This window comes from Anomalospiza imberbis, chromosome 7 (assembly GCF_031753505.1).
Source record: "Anomalospiza imberbis isolate Cuckoo-Finch-1a 21T00152 chromosome 7, ASM3175350v1, whole genome shotgun sequence".
Lineage (NCBI taxonomy): Eukaryota > Metazoa > Chordata > Aves > Passeriformes > Viduidae > Anomalospiza > Anomalospiza imberbis.
The window spans coordinates 10,387,023-10,410,524 of record NC_089687.1 but is presented as its reverse complement, the minus strand read 5'-3'; the positions used below and the strand labels follow the sequence as shown (position 1 = coordinate 10,410,524).

Genomic DNA, 23,502 nt, shown 5'->3' with positions numbered 1-23,502 from the left:
GCCAAAAACATTCCCTCCATTTCTTGTAAGTTGATCTATAATGAAGAGAAGCCTCAAGAAAAGCTGTGTGCTCGATTCTCACTCTCAGCACTCTTGTTTTTCCCCCTTCTCCAAGAGCATGATATATGGATATAAACCAGTAGCCTCAATGCTTCACACACACACACCTCCCAAGTTAACAGAAAAGATGAAAACCAGCTGTATTCTAATTTGCCTCTCTTCTAAGCAATTCCCACATTTATCAATATTTCATCTAGCTTTTTTTGGCACCAACATTTTCCATATTACTTAAAGGGGAGACTACACACAGGAGGGGGAACATAAATATAAATCCCACACAAAGGAAAAAAAAACCCACTGCTGCCAGGTTTTACAGTGGGACACTTGCTTTGCAAGATCATTCACTGCCTTTTATGATTTTTCTCTCTTGCGATAGGACTTCTAATAATTTTCTCATTTTGAATAACCAGAACAAGCAAAATTAATATCAATTCCTTTGGAAGCAGAAGAAAGCTTCTAATTCCCTAGTTCTTCACTGTTAACTCAGATTGACCAGTTTTAATCCACTCCTAAAAACCAAATATACTTCAAAGGGTGCTTGGAAAAGATTGCTTTTTGCTCACCCACTGAGAGCTTCCGGGTTCTGCACATGCAACAGCAGGTTCCAAAACAGCAACTGGCTCAGGAAACTTCTAAGGTACCAAATCCACAGGAGGAATGCTGTTTGCCTGGACAGCAAGCGAGAGAAAAATACTTCTAGAGGCTCTTGGAGGGCAGCACTATGGTTTTATCCTACGCAGCAAATCCACACACGCACTTGCTCCATCGCACAGGCGAGGGCTCTGCCGGCTCCCTGGTAACCAGCTCTCTGTTTTGTTGACCAGACTGTTGGAAATCATTAGGGAAAGAAAAGCATGACTTGGCAGTAATGCCCTGGACTCAGAATACATGATTTGTGCCACTATCAGTTTCTGTGAAAAGGGGTAACTACAGTGACCTTTGTTAAGGTACTTCATCTTTCCAGGACAGAGTTACTCGTTTTTTACTTCTAAAAGGATGGGACCTTTGTGTTTCTAAGTGCAAACTCCTTAGCCCAGGAGCTGTGTCTGTTGTTAGTGCTTATAAAGCAACACAAACACGTTTCTGATCTTCAGTCCTGAGGGACCTTGGATCCACATTTTAAGTACCAGCAGTTACCAATGACAACATTCGCCTCCTCCTTCCTGTCCCCCTACCCCCTGTTCTCATATTCTTACCCTTCCCTTTTTAATAACTCTAGCATTCACCCAAGCACAGAGGGATCTGGATCAGGACTGAAAATAAAATCACATTACATTCAAAAGGACCAGAATCGGGAGTTTTAATATCTTCCTTTATTCCAAGATGCAACTTTTCAAAGGTCCCTCTCTACATGGTGTCTTAATAATATATTCTAGGTTGAATTGCTGGAATTTTTTGTTGAGGAGAATAAGAGAGGTAAGACAATATCATTTCCATGAACAGACAGATTGTTTGTCATATCAGAAAAAAAATCCCACGTATGAAAATATTATCAAAATGTGCCATTACTTGCGGAGATCCAGAATAGTGCAGAACTGAGATGGTAGAGACAACTTCAGAAACTTTCCAGTAAATGAGCAGTCCACACTTATAAACTGATAACTGGAGTTTTGAGCTACCTGGTCCTGTTGAAGGTGTCCCTGGCCCTTGCAGGGGATTTGGAATGAGATGACTTTTAAAGGACCTTCTAACTCAAGCCATTCTGTGACTCAATGAACTGGTGAACAGAGTTCAGCAGTTTTTGTGAGATGCTGTAAAAGGTCTTTCCCTTACTCAGGTATGAGGATAAAAGAAGGAAAACCAATAAACAGCTAACATAATGGCTGAATCCCAGTAAATGTTAGCTGGAAAGAATCTCTACACATCCCTAACCCAAAATCTTGCTTGAAGCAGAACTACCATCAACAGAGGTGCCACAACATTTCTGGGCAACAAATTTCACAGCTGCACTACACTCATAAGTTTCAATAGGAACCACTCAAGCTGCAACCTGTGGACACTGTCCCTCATTTTTGCAGCTGCCACTACTGGGAAAAGCTTGGGTGTTCCACAGTTGTAGTTCCCCTTCAAGTAATTGTAGGCTGTGATTTGACTGACAGCTCAGTAGCAAGACTAAATACGAAACCTTTGTAAATCCATCACTAGAGTAGGATACACTTAGCATTGAAATCTCTTTGAAAAGGAAATAGCAAAACAGAAGAGTTAAATTTTCAGTTTCCAACTAATTTACAGGATTTTAAATTACATACAATAGCACAGAGTAAAATAATATCTTTCATTAAAAGTAGAGTTTAGTTAAAAGTGACATTTTCTTCCATGCTATTTGAAGAGAAATAACTTTTGCCCTGGTGGCTGCGATTCACAGCCCTCAATTCCTCCCAGGAAATAAAATAAGAAATTTCAATGTAAACTTTTTTCCCCCCTTTAATGTAGGAGTGGAAAAGGGGAAGAATTTAATGAGTATTATCTGCTCTTCTGGCACTCAGAAAGGCTATGATTGAGAGAAAAAACACCCCATGGAATATGTAAAAATGGATTTCATTACAAAACATAATTATTTCCTGCAAAAATATCCAAATTTAATGAATTCTTTTCCAAGTTTAACGTCATCATCACAGTCTAAGTTATATATTCATTGCCATATGCCACTACAGGACGTTTGTACTAGCGTGTTTCCTTAACCAAAACAAACACACAGTCTAACTAGAATAGTATGTGTAAAGCTAGTGTGTTCATGCCAAGACACTGCACTTTCACTGTTATTTGCTTTTCTTCCCTCTGCTTCTGAGTACCTTTGGGATGTGTCTTCATAAAGCAGCTATTGAATCAACATACAGAAAGTTAGTATTTTGCAATATGCATTCAAGTTACTTTAAAAGGTAAAATTTTGGGTCAACTAAAGGTAAAATTTTGGGTCAACTAAATGATTTAGGGGAAAAATTTAATTCAGTTACCTTACTAAAGCCAAAACTCCTCCCTAGGTAATTCTCCCTAACTCTTAAGGTCAAGAGTGCACAACATTCGCAATTCAATCTATTTGTGTTCTTGGATGAAAAGAGGTTAATGACCAGATCCAGACTAGATGCAACTCCAGTGACTCCATATGGTCTCAAACACTTTAAGAATAGTCATGGTAATGATAAGCATGAGCTGATCCATCCAAAGTATCAAGCTGCTCATGTCTGAGTGAGATTTGTCTTAACCTGGTCATTCTCATAAAAATCAGCACCTCCATACTGCCTCAGTCTTTTATGCAATGAACAAAAAGTTTTCCCTACCATTTTTCTACATACATTTCTTTTGCTAAGTTGTTTATTCAGCCCGTACTAAAAAAGTTCAAGTCCAAGAACTTTTGCATTTTTAGTCAAAGATAGGTTTTTCAAGAAAATATATCATGGTTTAGACAGACATGACTGGTACGCTTTTAATCTTAAAATCTGTTCTATACAGCTATAGCTTAAGACATTTGTGCTTATTGCAGAGTATGCTTAACCAAAAAAATACACAGAATAGCAATTCTGAGAAGAAAAACGGACAGAAGAACTTGAACACCACAATATTGGTTACATGAAACAGCTCTTTTGTAACCAGAGCTTGACCTTCCTTTTCAAAGGGAAAAACATCAATTAGGAAAAAAAGGTGATGCTGATGCTTGGTGAATTTCCCAGTGGATACAGGATGATCAGGACAGTGGGCAACACAAAACATGAAATGCACCATGTTACCCTCACAGAGAGCTCACTTTGATTAGTGCACCTATTTATCAAAGGAGAATAAACAAAGACATAAAGGAACATGTATACTTTAATCCCACACTGGTGTAAAGTGGTGTTTGCTTCAGTAGCAAGTAGGGCTGGAGGTGTCTAGTCCTTTTCTCTAAACACTTGAATGCAATTTTTAACAATTAGGACAGTAAATTTATAAAAGTAAAAATATGTGGAGAGGACATGCAAAATGCAGCAATCAGGAGATGGAAGGAAGCAGTAGTCTGTCAAGTCAATAGTTTGTCTAAGCCTTGTTTTCCCCTCACCACCTTTACCCCAAATCTAACTAATAGGGAAAAACTTCAGACAATCAACAGGAGTATCCCCACTGGCAGATGGGTGTCTTCTATGGAGTTCATCTGCAATGGTATTCATGTCCCTCTAGGCCTCTGTTTGAACATTGTCACTATGGAAACAGATCTCTGATGCCCTGCACCTTATCAGGCCTTCTCTATTTAAATTCTTTTCTTGTGATTTTAACAAAGCCATTCACTGAACCTCAACTAATCCAAGATTCTGTTAGGGATGAGGTTTTTGCTTGGTGGCTTTTTTTGCCTTCACTATCGTGTCTCTTCCAAAAGGTTCTCTCTCCCACTAATGCCATCTGACAGGCTTTATTTGACTCACAACTCCTCAGTTACTGGTTCAAAAATATTATGGCTGCATTTATTGCCAAACAGATTCTACAGTTTTTATTCCCCCCTCCTGCACCCCAGGGTACAAAGTTTTCAATGAAAATTCCTCTCATTCAACAGCAACTTTTTCATTTTGGTTTTAGCTGTTTAGAATCTGCCTACATGTACATCAGATGCGCCTGTGAGTTCTCTCTAGAGCGTTCCTAGGTTAGAGGTATAAAGGGTTACATCTCTGTAATACCAACAGTTTATCAATTCCAGATGCATATGGAATCCAAAATCTTGTGTTTACAAATTCCAAATATTAGAATACTTTTGGGGAACAGAGAACAGGAGGGGAGCTGGGAAGTGTCAATGTTACATTATGCAAATGAAAGAAGGCAAATCTGGGTTTGACCTCACTGCATCCAAATCTGGCACACAGGCAAGAAATAGAGCAATTCTTCTGCAAACCAGTAAATGTTAATCCTGCAAGTGCCCCTGCAGTAGTAACTGAAATTCATGCTACAGTTCTCCACCTAAGTAGACAGGAGACAAGCATTATTTACCTTCTGAGTTTTTAATATGGCCCATAACTGTTATTTAAAGTGACACTCCAAGAGACATTTTAAGGGAATTTTCTGATACTTTCTAGTGTGAGGAGAGATGGAGTTTTATTAGTTTGCAGAAAACTTCAGTACTGAGATGCATGGGAATCATAAAACAATTTTATTTTATCCTTTTATTACCTTAGGTATTCTGGGATGGCTGAGGAAGCAGAAGATACAGCAACACAGTAGCCTAAGACATGTTGTGGCTCTCACAGTTCCCAAAGGGACTGGTATAAACATAGAGGCAATTGCCACTAACTATGGAAATGAGCTTCAAAGGCTTCTTATGGCTTCACTTGGGACAAAGCACCTGTGTGTGATGATGCTTTACTAAAAGGTGAAACTGGAAGAAAGGACACGCCTCAAACATTCCCCTTTATAAATTTAACTGCATTATTTCCAGGCTTTAATTGAGCAAGCTCTCTGATGGAAGCAGGACAGCACAATTCAAAGGCCATACTTACTGGAGCCAAGTTAATATTTCAAATGGAAATAACTTTTAGAAAACGATAGTTGCTTTCATGTGTTGATATGCAGATGAGTATTTCTTTTCTTTACTATCTTCATAATATACCACCTAACAGCTTTTGAGAGGTGTAAAACATGAAAAATCACAGTAATAAACTTTAAGTAATATTTTGTACAGCTAATCTTGGTTTACTGAGGAACAAGTTTGAGGTACAGCCAAGGAGAGGACTAAACACACTGCTGATTTTCAGGACCTTAAAAGTCGATATATCAAGTGAGGAACTAGGAAGAATTGTGCTAATTTAATTTTTTGGCACAGCTAACTTTTCACTGGGTAAAACCAGGGCATTTCCAGGGACCATGGGCATAACATCATCAGTGCTCTCACCTCCTCCTGCACAGACAGCAAAGAAGCACAGTGAGAGGTCAGTGGTGCTTCTGGAGAGCAACAATTCCACACCAAAAGCTGCATCTTTGCAACCTAATTGGGCTAACTTTCATGTGCACATAACCTCCAGGTTAATTCTGTTTCTCATGATAAACACCCCTCTTTTGAGTTTGGGCCCCACTCTTGCTAGCTGCTGTTAACTGATATCAACCCACCAAAACCAAACAGAAAAATACTAAAATAATTCTGAATACAGAGAGGATAGGATAACCAGAGGCATAACAGTCATAGGTGCAAAATGAACAGTGAACATACTCAGGTGAGAAACTAGAAGAACACTTCCAATATGGCAGGGAGCAGAATCCCTCTAAATAAAGAACCCTAATTTCACCTAATTGTCAGACTATGAAAGAGGTTGTAAGGCACAGCCTTTGTAAATAAGGCTGGACAGGCCCACCTGGGTCTCATTCACTGCAAGGATAATGCAGGAGTTGGATACTTCTGTGTACCACATTATCCTCTCATTTTTTCGTGCAGTTCTCTCTGAAACTACTGAGAGTTGTGCTTACATTTCTGAGGGCAGATCTGGGCAATTTGCCTTTAGCCTCATACCACTGAATACACTTCCTTTTCCCCCTCCCTGCCCACAACTTGAAGAATTACACTGGGAACATAAATCTCTATTTCAGATTTCTTTGGTTTAGATGGACCAAGCCAAGACGTTTCCTGCCCCTTCAAACATCTATAGCAATGAACCCAACTTATTCTCCTATGGAAGAAACTAGCCAATGACACTGATATGCATTTTCTGTCCACATTAATTCCATTTTTTAATTCAAACTAGAGCAAGACTTGGGTTGCTTCTGTATTTTTCAGGCTGCTGTGCATCTTTGAAAGACAGTTTAAGTGGTGAAATGAACACTGGTTTACCTCAAAAGCTTTCCCAAAGAAAGCTTTACTGATCCTTCCACTAGAAACTGATCACCAGGCAGTTGCCATTAATTATGGCATGGAAACATTTGGCCAGATATACACAAGACACAAATCATACATTAGGGATTTAGCTGGTTTAGAGCTATGGCAGAAGGAGTTGGCTTTCTCATATTGTGTCTTGTATCCACCATTTCAAACTCCTATCATGTTTTTGCTGATCTGGCTGTAAAAAGCAATGTAGAACTTAGGAGTGAAGCTGATGAAGGACAGGTCACAAACTAAATTAAATGAAGTAGAGAAATGGAACTTAGCTAAAACCATGAGCTTCTCCTTGCTGTTCTGCACCCTACCAGCCTAGAGGTAGGGTGCAGAAGCCCACATCTAAAAGGAAACCACTACTTCATGGTCTAGGAGAAAAAAATATTTGCTGATTAAGAGAAAAAACTGGGTTTGCAGCATTGTTGATGTCAGCAGTAGTAGAATCAGCTGCAAGTCCTCTTAGAATGAGGAGGCATATTGCAATAGGAACCACATTGTCTTTAAAAAAACCTCAGAGAACATAATGAGCAAGTTGTCTCCAACATCTCAGATTTATAGCACAGCCTGGCTCAGAATCACTGCAATTTCAGAGCTTCCTCCCACCAAAAACTGTTATTAAGGTCTGAAACTCTGGCCAAGGCTTTTATTCTTATAGCAGTTTATTTTCTTCCTCTCTTCTAACCCTAGGAGTTCAACAGCACAAGGTTCTCCCTAAGCTGAATGTCAAAGTGAGTGCAGTAACAATTTAGAGCTACAGCATCCACCCTCATAAAGCACTTTCTGTGCAAAACACTGGGGGCATGTGTGGTCTCGAAGTCATCAAAACTCATCTCATTCCACCTTAATCCCTTAAAACATTAAAAGAGATCAACAGGTAAGAAAGAAGAAAATTGTGCCCTGGCAAGTCCATAGACAGTATCAGGCATTTATACAGCAACAGTGTGAAACAGGAATGCAATGAGGGTGGAAGAAAAAAGTTCAGGGAAATTTCTACGTAAGCTGTGAGGCACAAAACAAATGAACAATACTGCTTGCATAGGCAACAGCTCTTCCAGACAGTTGAACTGGTTTTAAAATGAGTTAGAAATGGTAAAACAGCACAGCTTGCAAATCCCACCAAAAAATAAGCAAACTTTCAGTTTATGGAATCAGTCTCTTTTCCCTTCAGGGAAGTGAAACATTTTTCTAGGACTGAAAGGACTCAAATCCAAAGGCAGATTCACTGTGACACTCCAAGTCTCCCAGCTGATTCCTCTGCCCAACAAGTCTGCACTTTATATACTGATGTATGGAAGAAATCCTCATGTTAAAAAAAGGAGATTAGAGGTTAATCTTTGCCTTAACAATAAAAATAAGAAGCTACTTCACATGTCAGTCCCATGGGTTAAATGAAACCAGCTGTACATGTGGCCATCATGCACACAAAACACTGTCACTAAAAAGAAGCAATTTCTTTGTGGGTCAGAAAAGTGGGTAGGACACTACACTGCTGTCACAAAGGAGCAGCTCATTCACTCTGACCCGCTGGATATTGTCAGTAATTCAATTTAACCCTTTCTCATCTGTATTGAGCCTGATCAGTCCTGCCTGGTTGAAGCACAAAATAGAGGAAGACAATTCTAAGCAGTGGTGTTTCAGGATTTTTTAACAGCTGCTGCCTGCCTGCTTCATTGCTTGAACTCAATTCTCTGAATTAAATCCTGTGAAATCCAGTATTTGCCCCAAGAAACACAGCTGATTATCCCAGAGATTTCACATGCACAGGATACATGCAGCTTCAAAAGACAGCTCCCTGCTGACTGAAGGAGGAGCAGGTATTACAGGGCTCTTAAATATCTGCAAGCAATATAGATATCATATCCTTTTCCTGTATTACTCTATAGACTCCAATAAATCTACAGAATTCAGCTTACCACAAGGCTACTGTTTTTCAGACCAACTGACCCAATGACTGGTATTTATTTGCTGAGACAAGCTCCATTAAAATAAAAAGTAAAAAATCCACACTCTTCCTCCTCATCACCACAAAGATGACATCTTGCTGCCAATCTGCCTGCCAGGAAGCCATCTGGAAATAATATCAATACCACAATCTATAGGCATCCCTCCAATGCATTAATCAGGTCATTGGAGTTCAATACTGACAGCATCTTTAGGAACTGGAAAGGATAAAGCTGTGGTAATAAGGCACAGTGAAGATGGATCCCCAGGGTCTACTTAGATCTCCCCCTCCTTTTTTTCTTTAAAAAGCACACAGCATTAGCATTTGCTCCCCAGTGTTTGGTTTAAATTTACCATTCTGGAGAACTTCGAAGCTCGAGCAAGGCCTCTGAGTTTGACGCACAAACACATAATGGAAAATGTCTTCCATCTCGCTCCTGTCCTTAAAAGGACGTTGAAAAAGTCTGGAGAGAATTAAGTGGAGCATGACCATGATTTGGAGACTGGGAAAAATAGACTAAAAAAAAAATACAAACATATACATACATGCATATTATAGCCAAAACCCATACAAAGTTCAGTTTAAGAGGGTTACAAGCTTTCTTATCACATAGAGCAGTACCTTCAGAGGAAACCCACCAGTACCAGATGCTAAAGTTATCTCAGAGACATACCAAAACCCAGGGGCTGGAAACTGAAGCTGCAGAAATCTAAAGTTGAAAATGCTTTTCTTCTACAGCATGAGGAAAGGAAAAATCTCAGGAGGAAAAAATAGTAATAAAAAAAAAAGAAAAGTGTTACATGAGATTCTGGTCTCCTGTCTTTCTCAAAGGAGAAAAAACTCCACATGACTTTCTGAGATCTCTGTTTTAACAACACCATTGATTATGGTACAAGATGAATGAAATGACACACTTTTGAAAAGCAGCAGAGTAAAAGCAGAAGCACAGTAAATCCCGAGATTAAAGTAACAAATATATCACAAATATTCAGTTTTATCAGTTCAGTACAGCTCCCCATTAGAAAAATTATATACATATCAATTTATCTATCTGTAGATATATCACTGCACTAGAAGTAAGCAGCTGTTCATCATCTTGGACAAAACTCTTTAGAGGCAGTGACAAGGCTTTCCTCAGTGTTTGCACAGCAAGCTGGTATAACATAACTCCCAGTTAATTGCTGCACTTTGTAACTCCAGCATACAAAAGGGAGCAGTCAATCCTTGTTCTGAGTTTAAATTAACCAGAGCTATTCAAAATAACAGTATCAAATTCTGATACTGGACTGAAACTCAGGTTTTCTTTTCACAAGTAGAGATTCAATATTTGTGAGACAGTTCAAAACTTTTCATTTATCTAGTAAGTTTTTGGTTTGGGTTTTTTTTTTTTTTTTGTTTTTTTTTTTTTTTTTCTCTGTTTCCAGAAGTATTTCTCTTTCTCCTACAATTAACTTTGCAGAGCAGTTTTCCTATAAACCACAGCTGATTCAGTTGATCTCATTTGAAGAAGAAAGCAAGTGAGTTACTGTCATCTGGAAGGGGCAAGGTACAGGGAATACATGTAATAAGTTAAAAGGGTTAATTTTTCAGGCTACAAACTCCCAAAAGTTGCTAGTAGTAGCTTCATGTCTGCTTTATAAGCACCTCAAAGTCTTCTTGATCAGCAGACAGAGTAGAACAGGTAAGGATAATAAGTAGTCAGAGTAAATGTCAGTTTCAGAAGTTGAATCTCTCATTTTGGAAGAAATTATTATTTTGGCTTGCCACTTAACTAAGTATACATTTTTGAGCTAAATAATCCAGTTCAACCAATAGAACTAATATTAAATTTCAACTATGGGAGAAAAAGAATTGCACAGTGGAGACTCACAGTGAATTAGGCTAAAAAATTCACCCCCAAAAAATTCTCCAGTGAGCTCCAGAAATTCTGCATGTAGTTTAAAGCTAAGAGTTTAAATATTTGATAATACCTAAACACTCTCATGGGTCCATTTGCATTTCTAAGTGACATTTTTTGGTTTTGGATTTTTTTTTCTGGTATATTAAGCTAAATCTAGGCTAAGCCTTCATTAAAGGCAATGCAAGTATGTTCATTCACAAGTTTTATTCAGTAACTTCCTAAACTGATTTTAGTTAGACTAAGACAACTTTGTATTCAGACATAAAAACAGAAGATTCATCTTTCTTTTCTTTTTTCAGGCTTTAGAGAAGTCCTTTCAAACTCCTTTTTCTCTGATGCCCCTTTGTAAAGTGTTTTGAAACCTAGTGATGAAAGTATTAAGGACTATGTATTTGACAATACCACTCATGAAACATTCTAGCAGAGATGCTGCAAATAATCCAAATTAAGGAATGTATTGTACAGTTAAAAAATTAATTGAAAGCAATGAATTATTATCCTGTTGAAATTATTGATACCTAAATATCAGACAAGTGAACTCTGGCTGCAGTAGCTATATAAACCTACCAATCCAACTGCAAAGTAGAGGATGGTCTCTAGATAACAATGAAAATCCTTCTGAAGCCTAGCAGTAAGAACAATGCCACAGCTAAAGCCCTCCACAGAAGTCAAGGACCACAAAAGATCCTGACAGCCACAGAAATTTCACTTGATAAGAAATCACTCAAGAGAATGGGTTAGTCAGATACAGGACTGTAAGAAGTCTTCTGTATCAGAAGAAGTATCAGAAGATCAGTTCCTTTCCATGACAGGCAACTGTTTCATTTTCCTTGCATATGTCACAATGAAATGATGAGGCTGATGAGGCATGGGTTTTCACCACAGATGTTATTTCAGTCAGCTTTGATGAAGAAATTGCTCTGGACAATTTCATTTTTTTTTTTTTTCAGTAACTATAGAAATATAGAACTCTGCTTCATTATTTAGCTCATCATGGGATGGGGAACTCCTGCAATTCATCAGTAAAGTCATCACCCAGAGACAGCATATCCATTTCCAACAACTTTCTGGTCCTGGGAGAAATGTAGTAGGCTTGAATCCAAAAGTTTCAACAAAGCATAGACACATAGCTAGATTTGAAGTAAGATTGGTCCAGCACTCACAGGTTAAGTAAAAGCTCAAACAGATGAACTCTGCAAATTTAAGTGTCTCCATTTACAGAATGCGAGGCATTCTGCAATTAGCAGGGGACAGGGTGTGCCTTAGTGGTAAAAAGAAAAAAAAAATTAAAAAAACCACAAACACTTTAATCCTGTGGTCAGGGCAAAGAGAAGACAGTACCTACATTTATTCACCTACTTAGGTATTCATTAATATTAGCTTCAACTAGCCAAGCACTATTAATCAGCAATAATTTGTTTGCATATTCTGTTTCAATGCTGGATTGCATCTGGACAAGCAGCTCTTCAAAGTGCAACTGTAGAGAGTAAACACCTGTACTGCTCCTTCAAATGCATACACATGCTTTATGGAATAAGGAAAATACTCCAGTAATTGCACAGGAATGAATATAAACACACTTGAGCTCTTGTAAACACATCCACAGAGACATCTCATATAACCACAGAGTGTTCTCCTTCAGGTTTTCTTTCGTGTCTGCAAAACTGGAAAAGCAAGGTTATCTTCCTGTTGGATGTTTCAAGTGCATAGGTTTTGAATTTTATATATAATTTAATTCAGGATTTCAGGAGTGCAAAGTTTTCATCACCACTGCACATACTGTATGCATGAAAAAGGTAATAACATATCCAGCTCCATTAGCACCAGACAGTTTCATACAGTTTGTGCCCTTCAGTTTTGATAGACGGCTTCCACAGAGTATTGCAATACTAACAGTGCTAGTACACCGTGAGGATGTTTAGAAATACTCAGTATTAGCCCCTGTGCAAAAGAAAGGGATGATATAATATCACTTTTCTAGATCCATATACAGTTCTCCAGTGGAAAAGAAACTTCTAAGTACAGGGACCATCCAAACCAGCAAAAGCTATAAAGGCTACTTATTAAGTAAGACAAAGAACACCTCTGATGTAAGGGTCACCAAACAAAACCTATGTACAGTACTTAATTTTAAGAAAGAGAATCACGTAAGGATGTAAGAAAAAAAAACCAAGGACATTCAAAAGGAGCAGTTCAAAAAGCAGGAAGACTCAGGGAGAGTTAGGAGAGTATTGCAGGGCACAGGTCAGCTCTTAGAAAATGGATTGCTTAAGTAAAGACAGGGGAGCCCATAAAACATGGCAAGTAAAATGTAAGCAGGAAATTAAAAAGGCTAAAAGACAATCCAAAAATTGCCTGCAAACAAAGATCACTGTGCTAGTAAACAGCTCTTGAAATACATCAAGGACAGGAAACTAGCTAGGAAAAGCAGTCCAGCTGCTGGATGACAAAGGTGTATAAAGCACAGATGGGGATGATACAGTTGTAGCAGAGAATCTCAGTGAATTCTTTACATCAGCCTTTACTGATGAAATCTTTGGCGAGATTTCCACATCCAATGCACCCTCTGTTGCAAATCTGGTAGAGGAACCAGACCAATCTGAAGTAAAATCAGGAAATACCAGACCGAACAAGGAAGCTAGATGTTAATAAAGCACTGAGACAAAACAATTTTCACACAAGTTCTGAAGAAACTCACATATGAATTTAAGGACCACTAGCCAAGGTACGTAAGCCAGAGCTACAGAGAGTCTATGTGCTTGAGAATCACAGATCCTGCCTGCATAACTTCCAGCTGCAGGAAGGGCTGTGTAGGGAACCTGGAAACCACAATCTGGCAAGTCTGAATTCATTGAAGTAGGAGAGTGAACGTAAGAAAGAGTAGCGCTTCACAGACGTCTTAAGATGGAGAGGAATCAGCAATGCAGTTCCTGGAATCAGCGCTGGGACTGGTGTTACTCAGCATTTTTATCAATAACAAAATTAAACGATTGAGGGAAATGCTGGCAGGTAGGCTTTAGTGTAGTACCTCCTCAAGGCACTATCAATTCCAAATATTCCTACTTGGAAGTCAAAGCCATCCTTGACCGTTCTCTGAAGCCCTTGGTTCAGTGTTTAATAGCAGTCAAAAAAAGCCAGCAACATCATTGGAATCCTCAGAAAAAGAGGAAGGCAGGACATTTCTGCCACTCCTCATAGCCTGAGTGCTTCCACAACTTTAGTACTGTGATCTGCTCTCCATATACCAAGGAGGACATCAGCAACTTGTCAAAAAGGGCAACCAGATGGAAACAGAGATACTAAAAAGGCTGGGAGTCCTCAGTTCAGAAAGAAGGCATACGTAGTGGATATGACCAGGTATAACAAAAAACCCATGCGCTACCAAATGCATAATTGTTTGCCCAACCCTACAAAACAAGAACAAGGCAGTACTCACTGCAACCAACTCATTTAAATAGAAAGGACATTTTATCCAGCAGATTACAAGCTTCTGGAACTTGCTGTCACACAAGACTCTGAAGGCAAAGGATGTTCATGGGTTCAAAAAGGGATTAAACAAACTCTAGTCAACAGGTCCATAAATAGACACTTAAACGACTAAACAGGTACATATCCTCTAATATCCTTAATAGAAGAACTGTAGAAACTGGAGATGTGTGGAGAGAAATGGATCTCAAGAAACAGCTGTTGAAGGTTCTCCTGTTAACTTGTCAGACACAATACTGGGCTAACTGGAACATCGAGGCAGTTCTAAAGTTCTTCATTTTTTAGGTCAACTTAGCATTGCACACATCACACTACTTCCTGAGGATAAGCAATGTTCCCAACAAAAGAGCAAGGTAATAGAAACAAACATATTCATTACCCTTCATGACAGGGGTGAGAATGGGACAGGGACAACCAGGCACAACCAGGATACAACCAGCAAAGAAAATTAAATGAAACAATTTAGACCAGTTACAGGTACCAGAACTACTCTTATAACACCATTCCCCTGAAAACACCTTTAACATCTGTAGACACAGTACAGTAAGTAATTATTTTGCCCACCCAATTTAATTTTTACTTCATCAAGGTTTCATTTTAGAAGCATTTATTAAATTAATACCATCTTTGAAGACAGTAAGTTATTTATAGCTCTAAAAATGCAATCACCAAGGCTGTATTTCCTGTCTTGTAAGTGAAATATAAGCCTGGACAAAAGAAAAAAAAAAAAAAAAAAAAAAAACAAAACCTCACAAGAAATGCAAGTACAGCAAGTTTGTTTTCAAGACAATAAATCCCTTGTTTTGATGTTCAATTTATTTAATTATCTTGTTACTCATACAGTTTTAAAAAATATTTTTGTTTGGCCCTTCGGGTAAAAATTTCTATGCTACACAGATAAACTAACCAAGTTTGACAAAGTTCTCTTGTTCCTGTCTGCGACACTGTCTGTCTCAAAACCTTACACTTGTAGGAAAACCGGCTAGAAAGGAACTAGCACTGGAAAGCTCAGCACAGAAATCATGACAGACATGAACAGACATGAAACATCACACATTTTTCTTCTCTACAATTTAGTGAGTAGGCTTGTTACTACAGTCCCCTACATCGATATCAATAGCCACACATTACTAATACAATATACCTGTATTATAGGTGTATATTCATATAACAAACACAGGATCCTGCACTGCTTATGAACTGATGTGCAAGTTCAAAGCTTACCTCAGTTGTCCAGCAAAGTACAATATAATACAAAATCAATATAACAACAAGTGCTAAAACGTATTTACACATTTATGCTTACTTTTGCCCTCTGAGACAAAGCAAAAAGTACTAAAGCATTTGCAGTTAGAGGATCCTACATTAAGGTCAATAGCACACATGGAGAATGGAACAAGGCCCGCACTATTTTACCTGGAGAACTATCTGAGCGAGTCCAGCTGTCCTTGCTGGTGAGATGTCTGCAAGTCCTTAACTTTTGTAACCTCATTTTCTGGCTGTCACTGTGGTCCAGTCAGGAAGTGAGCCCCCACTTCTGCTCAGGCTAACCAGGGTCACATCAACATCCACAGCTATAGCCTGGAAATACCTTGGAAAAGAATATAACTGAGCTCTGTACCAGGAAAGAACTAAAACAGATCGAATGGGAACTCAACACTTTATTGTCATCTGAAGTGAACTTGATAAAGGCACAATTTCAGGTAAAGTGAAGGACTAATGCTTCTGCTGACTGAGCTTAGAAGCATTTTAAGAAACACACATGAAACTGACTTTTACTCTGCACCAGATGGGATTATTTGATCAGTAAGTACTGCCCATGTTCAGGCTGACTTCAGCACATAAGCTCAGCAAAATTCCCCATGGGTTGCAGCAAAGCCTTGGTCCCACAGGCCGGGGCTGAGGCAAAATGGCAGAAGTGCTTTGGAGCCGGCATGGCAGGAGGTCAGGCCTGCCCAGCAGGGCTCCTGCCGCCTCACCGTGAGGGGACTCCCTCCTGGATACCCACTGCCATCCCACAGACACACCTTTAGGCACATCCCTGAGCAGGGCTGAGGGAGGGAATGCAAATCCTGCCCCTCCCTTGGGAATGCTGCAGCTCAAAACTTCCCAAACCCACGGCCTCTTCCATTCAAATGTGCTCACTCTACTCGCAAGCACAGACACTTTCACAGCAACACGAAAACTGCTGTACTGCAAAGGAACAGGAAAATGAGTAGGAAGAAGAAAGGGAAATGTAGGAGAAAATAAAACAAACCTTCTTTCACCACTCTCCTGTCTGTGAGAAAGAGGCAGCCAGAATGCACAGACTCACAAGCCAAGATCTCTTCTTAAAAAACCTCCAGGATACATGCTCAGATATTTGCCTGCCTCTTTATATAGAGTTCAGTTAGCACTAAATGCCTCCAGCTGGTTTCAAGTTACAGCCAGGGGAAGTAGTACCATAAAATTCCTCATAGCCACCCAAACCATTACTCTTGTATTTCCTTCCATGTGGGGTCATCACTCCCCCTCTGGAAAGCTTAGAGGTATGATACCACTGCAGGCCTCTTCAGAGAGAGCCTGACAATGGTGTATTATGAGGCTTGTTGTAACATCCTTTCAAAATTCTTAAGGTCCAGTGGTTTAGAGAAGAGGGTCTTTTGTGTCTGCTGTCAGTTCCAGGAAGCTCCTGTCACTGGCATGGAGACTGCATATGGAAAAGAGCTGCTAAATAGACCAGTTAAATGAATATAGGGCCAGTTTTGCTCCCACGTCACTGAAAACCATGAATGCTGCAACTCTGTTGAGGTCAGAGGAACTGCACTGCTGTGATGTTGGGGGTGAGACACCAGCTGTTGTTTCCAAGCCAGGGCTCCCTCTGCGATGCTCTCTCAGGCTCTGCCCAGGCTACACCCCCGAGGCCACCAGGACCACAATGGCAGCTCTGAAACAGCAGCAGCAGCCTGTGCAGGGCTGCCCAGCCACAACAGCTCCACAACAGCTCTGCTGTGAACTGACACTGCACACAACAGAAGAGGTTTCTCACCTCCAAAACCAGGCTGCACTTGAACTAGTGATGAATCAGTAACGCTTTCAGACATGAAGCACTGACTTAATAACTTCTTCTTCACTCAAGGAAAGGAAAGCTTATGATGCTAAAAGTTCTGAGGTAAATAACCTAAATAAAGCAGGCCATTCTTGACAAATTTCTCTTTCCTGTGTATTTTAAACACAGCTTGCATGTTGCTTTCGGTTTGTAACTTTCCTTTTGATACAATCAACTGTGTAAGAACATACAGTGTATGTCTGACCTGGACTTTGTGGGTGCTTCTTCCAGAACATGCCCACGTACTTTATTCTTTTCACCCAATCAGACTTAATCCTTGCCCAGGAGAGATGGTCAGTATTTTGGTTCTGAGGGGTTTTTTTATTTTTTTTAAATGACATTGATTCCAATTATATGACATAAAATATGTTGATGAAAAAGCCCTTTACTTCAATATTTAACAAACTGCTTACACTATTATAAAGAATTATTGGAATGATATATGTCTTCCATTAGGAGACAAGCAATTTCTTAATAGTCAACACTGCCAAAAATATTTAACAACTACATGCATTTTATAATGGGGGTATTAAAGCAGACATCCTGGTTACTATTTGCACTACACATTCACAGAGCAAATTAAATTGTGACTGCCATTTAGAAGATATGGAAAATCTCACAGCCCTGTCTCACCTTGTTTGCCTATTGTTTTGCACCGGAAATGTTCATCAGTTTATATAATTTAGAGAAAGAAACATCACCTTGAAATCAAGTGCAACAATGCCCTGCTTGGAATACAGAGCTGGGAGCTCTAGTTCCTCTGGCCCATGCTGCCTGCAAAACACAGCTCAGAGGCCTCTGCAGCAAACAGGAAACTTGCAGTACTTCCAGGCAGATAAGAAAAGCTAAAACTGGGATCCTTTCATTATTCGGAATATCTCAGAGTGCCTGTGCCAGACTGGGTACCACTGTGCCTCCCAAATCCTCTTTGTAAGAGCATTTGCAACTTGGTCCCTGGTCTCCCCATTACTCACTCATCCTTTAACATTTTGCTGAGGTTAACAATCAGGATAGTGATTTTTGCTGCTTAGCAGTGGTTCCCACTGAAAGCTGGATTACATTGGTTTAAACAGTATATAAAAGGTCTCCGGGTGAAACTACAGGCTTGGTGATCAGATTATCCTTCACTACACAGTTCCAATATCCTTTTTGGGTACATTTCTTTTTTTTCAGATATTATCCTGCCACTCTGCAAATACCTCCAGTCACAGGATTGCTGAAGAATAACAGAAAAAAAAAGCAGTAAAACAACAACTTAGAATAATGATTTTAACCTGCTGTGCAATAATTAGAAATAAACTGCAGTGAGTGTGTAAAACAGCACATGCCATCACTCACTTTCCTCAGCCAGGATGTCTGTGGACTCTCAGCAGTTTATCACATTTCACAAGAAGCAGTAGCAAGAGATACACGAGAGTGGCAAATAGAGCAAGTCATTTCTTCTCCCACAGGTTAGATCTTCTACTTTCACACAGAATGTGTGGCCTGTTTGAACCCTTTTCTGATGAAGAAAATAACTGAAAACATCCCTCTGTGGCAATTCTGCATCCTGTGACACACTGGCTGCATCACAAGCCCTAAAAATGCCTTTGGTACCATGGAACCCGTGCATACAAAACAGCACTTCAGTCTGAAGAATTAATATGCTGTCAGCTGGTCGTGGTTTTGGCAAGTGAGTGAATTTAATCCAATTACAGCAAAGGTGATGAGGTCAAGCTGACTCCCAGTAAAGAATCACCAGAAAGACTATCCTCAAAACAGAAGACACTGCAGCTTGCTAGACACGCTGTAGTGAAGTTTAGCAATGCTCAGACGTGTTATAACAAAGGTAAGTGCCAAGAAACTTCTTAGTGCCAGCAAAGAGAAGAGGAAAGGGATTCAGCAAGAACACACTTTGTAAAGCACACTGTAATCCTAAGCACTTAATTGCCTTTGGCAAGAGCTGCATCCCATTGCTCTCTCAGAAGTCGTTTTATCTGCAACTTGATGCTCACAGCTACAGGGATGAATGGAGAGGGGGAGGAGAAGGAGCTGGGGGAGCTAGTGAGAGAACTACAGTTACCAGTCTGTCTTTGGTGAACTACCAAAGCAAAATATAAAAATTACTGGTATGTGCAAAGCCTGATCTGCATATCCGATGACTCTCAGGGAAGCAAATGAAACCAAGTCTCCTCCAGGCCCTTTAAATCACCTACAGAGGCAGACAAATCTGTTGTAGAGCTACACACCTGTGTTTATACTTTAGCATTTACATATGTCTAGCCTCACTTTCAGTCATCCTCATGAGCCCATATAGGTCAGTGTGAATTTAAAGGTGTAGCCAAAGTTTGTTTCTTTTCCCTGCTTATAATGCAGCATTCACAAATATTTTACAATATGTTAACCCAAACTCATTGTTCCCACATAAATGGAAGACTTTAAAGTAAATAATGCACCAAGGCTCTTTAATTAAATAAGGAGTTTGGGGGAGGAGTTTCTGCAGACCCTTTTAAATCTTAAAGCCTGCCAACTGGATGAACAAAAGGTAGATTAGGCTCACATGATAAATCCTAGCAAACCTGAAAAGCCTTTGTTAATAAGTCACTAAGGGAATTTTTCTTTTTCCCCTAGAATTTCTGCTCACCAGAAGTGAGAGTTAAGATTATTCAAGCAGGTTTGGTTTCCAGCAGCATTAAATGGGTATATGCCTCATGGAGCTCTAATCTCCTCATTTCTATAGAGCTCAATTCTCCTTTCATTCCTACTAAAGCAGAACCAGTTATTCCTAGCTTTTATAGAAGGAGCAGCTGCTGAAAGTTCAGAGGCAAAAAAAGTTTATTAAATTAGTTAAGATTCCCACAAAAACTAAACTGCAATTCTATATCAGCTTTATTAGCAACAACAGGAATATAATGTATTTTCATTTCACTTTGGCATTTCTTTCATGTAGCAGGTTGCTAATGAGCCTTTTAAGTTTCCATTCATGAGTTAGTGTTCAGCAGCTTGTTCACAAAGCCAAATGACATGTTAGTCTGGCAATTAGTTTACTCTTCTGTCTGTAGAAAGGCTTAATGAAAACATTATTAGAGACAGACCTTGCTCTAGCACACTCCACAGACCCTGTACAATTGCTCAGAAAAGACACAGATTTCAGCAAAACCCATACTGTAAAAGACACAGATTTAAGTAAAACACAGACAACATGGATGACATTTAAAGCTGTGCTAAATTAAAAAAAAACTTCAGAGTCCATCCTACCTGGAACCACCTGGTTTCACTGATGAGTCCTTTTCAACACTTTAGATTAATCATATCCTCTCTGCATCCAGTGCTGAAATCCAAACAACATATGTAGCCCTAATGTACATCATGGAAGCATTCCCATCAGTGGGATGAAGGCAGCTGCACAAAGCTTGCTAAGATCCTGTTTGGTGTAGTGGATGCCACAGGAAAAGTTTAAAAAGTCTACTACAACAGGTGCAGCAAGGTGCTTCTAGAGCCATGAGAGAAAGGATCACCTAACCTTCCATAGGAGGTCATAAAAAAACCAGAGTAATTTAGCATCAAAGATAGAAGAGTGTGTAATCAGCAAAGGGAAGAAAAAAATTACCTTCCTTACTCCTAACTCATACCTGTGGAATAAAGTTTGGAAAAGCTATTGAGTACAGCTCTAAACACAGTGAAAGCAAACAACCACAGCATGTTTTATTGTGTACTTGACAAGTTTATGAATGAAAGGAGATGAGTCTGTCTGCAAAACCAGGATCACTTCCAGCCCATGCTCAGACCTGAATTCAAACTACCCAGAAGAGTCCAACAACCACAGACTGTGGCTACCAGTTCTCCAGAGTCTAATCAGAAACTTCAGCCATCTCCTTACATGTCTCTCAAATAGAGCTAATGAGCACATTTTCTGGATTTAGACATCCAGAGCTTTAAGGCACAGCATTTGGAGCAGTTCTGAACTCTATTTACATCTGCATTTTGTTTTAGGAGGGCTCTGAAAGTAATTTGTAGCTGTTGGTTTATAGTGTTTCTAAGTACAGTGTATTTGGCCTGCATAAGGATATTGGTATGGATTTTGATTGACTGTAAAAATCGGATCATCGCCCAGAGGAAGTCCTAATGAACTTAAAGGAAAAGCCAGGGAGAACAGAGAACACAAAACAGACCAAAAACTGGTGAAAAATGATGCGTCTCTTACATTTAACCTAAGCCAATGGCAATATGTAATCTCAGCTTATTTCAGACTTTATAAATTCCCTTTCAGCATTATACAAGCAAACCAACAGAACTTCACTGAATTATTTCCTTCATTCTCCTTTTCACCATGCAGCAGGGCAACTAAAGATATGGACACATGCTTGCAACAGCAGAGTATCTGATTTATAACTTTCTTTGCAACAGATCTTTTAAGACTTCCCTACAAGACCAAAAAAAATGGGGTCAGTGCCATTAACTGGTGTGAGCCTCCCACGTTAATATAAAATTCTTGTTGTGATGTTTATTAAACCAGGCATTTCCTTTCTGCTCATGTCCATCTAAAAAGGTTAAATGCCAGTAATAGGTCACACACCAGCACAGGACATCCTGCCTATCATTCTAGTGGCTAGTCCTTGGTGGCAAACATTCTCCTACTACAACCAACAAAATCACTCCAGTTACTTTTGGAGTTAAAACACTTGTCCTGTAGCATTCATTTGTAAAAGGCTAAGGATGGGAGTAATGTTAGTGTACTATGAAAAGGTGTTATCAGGAGCACTTTGTTACAAACTGCAGAGCACAGTGTGACCAGCTACAGAAGAATAATATCACTTGAGAAAACAGAAAATAGTGGATATGTGCCAGATGAAAATTAACTATTTGGTTATTAGTAAATATAATTTTGGTTTAAAAACAGAAGGCTCCTAAAATGCACTCCTAGAACATCATTCCAGAAACATCTCGGCAAACACAGAGTTGCACAGGAAGACACATATCATATTCTGCAAATAACAATGCAAGTCATTAGCAGAATAAAATAAAATAAAGATGTGTGCAGGAAGTAGCAGGAGAAAAATAGCAGTTCTCTTAGGGATTTAAAATTAGAGAGAAATTACTATTTCTCTTTCAGCTCCACTGACAGAAATGGCATTTCCAGCACTCCACAAAGAGGTAGCATAATTTTGTAGAGTCTTAGTGGGGAGCACGCCTTCTGCATGTCATGTAACTCCACACTCACGCCGCCGTCCTCTCCAAATGCTTGGAAACCCCTCAGAAGAAGGGTGTGGAATCAGGTATTTGCACTTATCCTCTCAGCCACTCGCTTTGTAGAGAGAATAATGCAGCCTTCAAAACACTTTTGATTCCACTTCCTGACTCTAGGAGTATTCCTGTGGATTTACTCTGCAGAAGACAAGACTACAGCAAAAAGTATCTTTAAAGTGTAAGAGGAGGGAAGGATCCCCTGTCTTTTCATCCCAGGTCTCCAGCCCCTGCTAGTCTGCCATACCCCTACTCCCTTCCAGCCTGAGTCTAGGGAGCAGTGCCAGGCCAGAGTCCAGATGTGCACATGCAGGAAAGAGGATTAAAAGGCAAAGAATCCCCAAAAACATATTGCTCCATAGCGTGAAGGCAGCCTGCAGAGAAGTGATTTTGCTGCCTCTGCCAAGTTAATGATTTTAAACATTCATCTCCTTCCCCATCCTCATGCAGGATGTTTAAGTGGTGTCACCAGGATTTATCCTTCTCTGAGACTAAGCATGTTGTGCAACACGATACAAATTACTTTGAGAACAGCAGAAGTGCTCAAAGTAAAAAAAAAAAAAAAAAAAAAAAAAGTCCCAATACATACATTTTGTCTGAAACATTAAGGATGTAGATGGTAGTTAAGAAATGTTCCTTCACATATGCATCTCTATATTTGAAAGGCTCAAGAGGCCAAGAGAGAGCCAAAGAGATTATCCTTACAGCCGAGCCTATAAATGCTTCATCTTAGAAATCCTTTGCTACCTGCCAGTAGAGAACAATAAAACTGTAAAAAAATCATACATAAAAGATGACAAGTACTTACTACCAGGTTTGCTTTTTCTGGGATTAATGCACTCCGGGAGGGGAGCCGTAGGTGAGCCCTCCTCCCTGCCGGAGCCCAGCTGACGCTCTTGCCGGGGAAGGGACGGGAGCTGGGCTGAGACACCCGCAGGAATCCCGCGGCTCCGGTGCTCCAAGCCCGGCATGTGCCCGCAGCCCGC

General features: G+C 39.7%; 1 protein-coding gene across 2 annotated transcripts in view; it reads right to left on the bottom strand.

The window, feature by feature from the left end:
• Nucleotides 1–23,502, bottom strand: part of MYLK (myosin light chain kinase) — a 197,986-nt gene extending 174,484 nt beyond the window's left edge. The window contains exon 1 of one of the 2 annotated variants that reach the window (XM_068195384.1): nt 23,325–23,502. In XM_068195384.1, the coding sequence (XP_068051485.1) occupies nt 23,325–23,487 (163 nt within the window). In that variant the 5' untranslated portion in view covers nt 23,488–23,502. Of the gene's footprint in view, nt 1–623; nt 771–23,324 lie in introns of those variants that run through there. The other variant, XM_068195385.1, reaches the window with a different exon arrangement.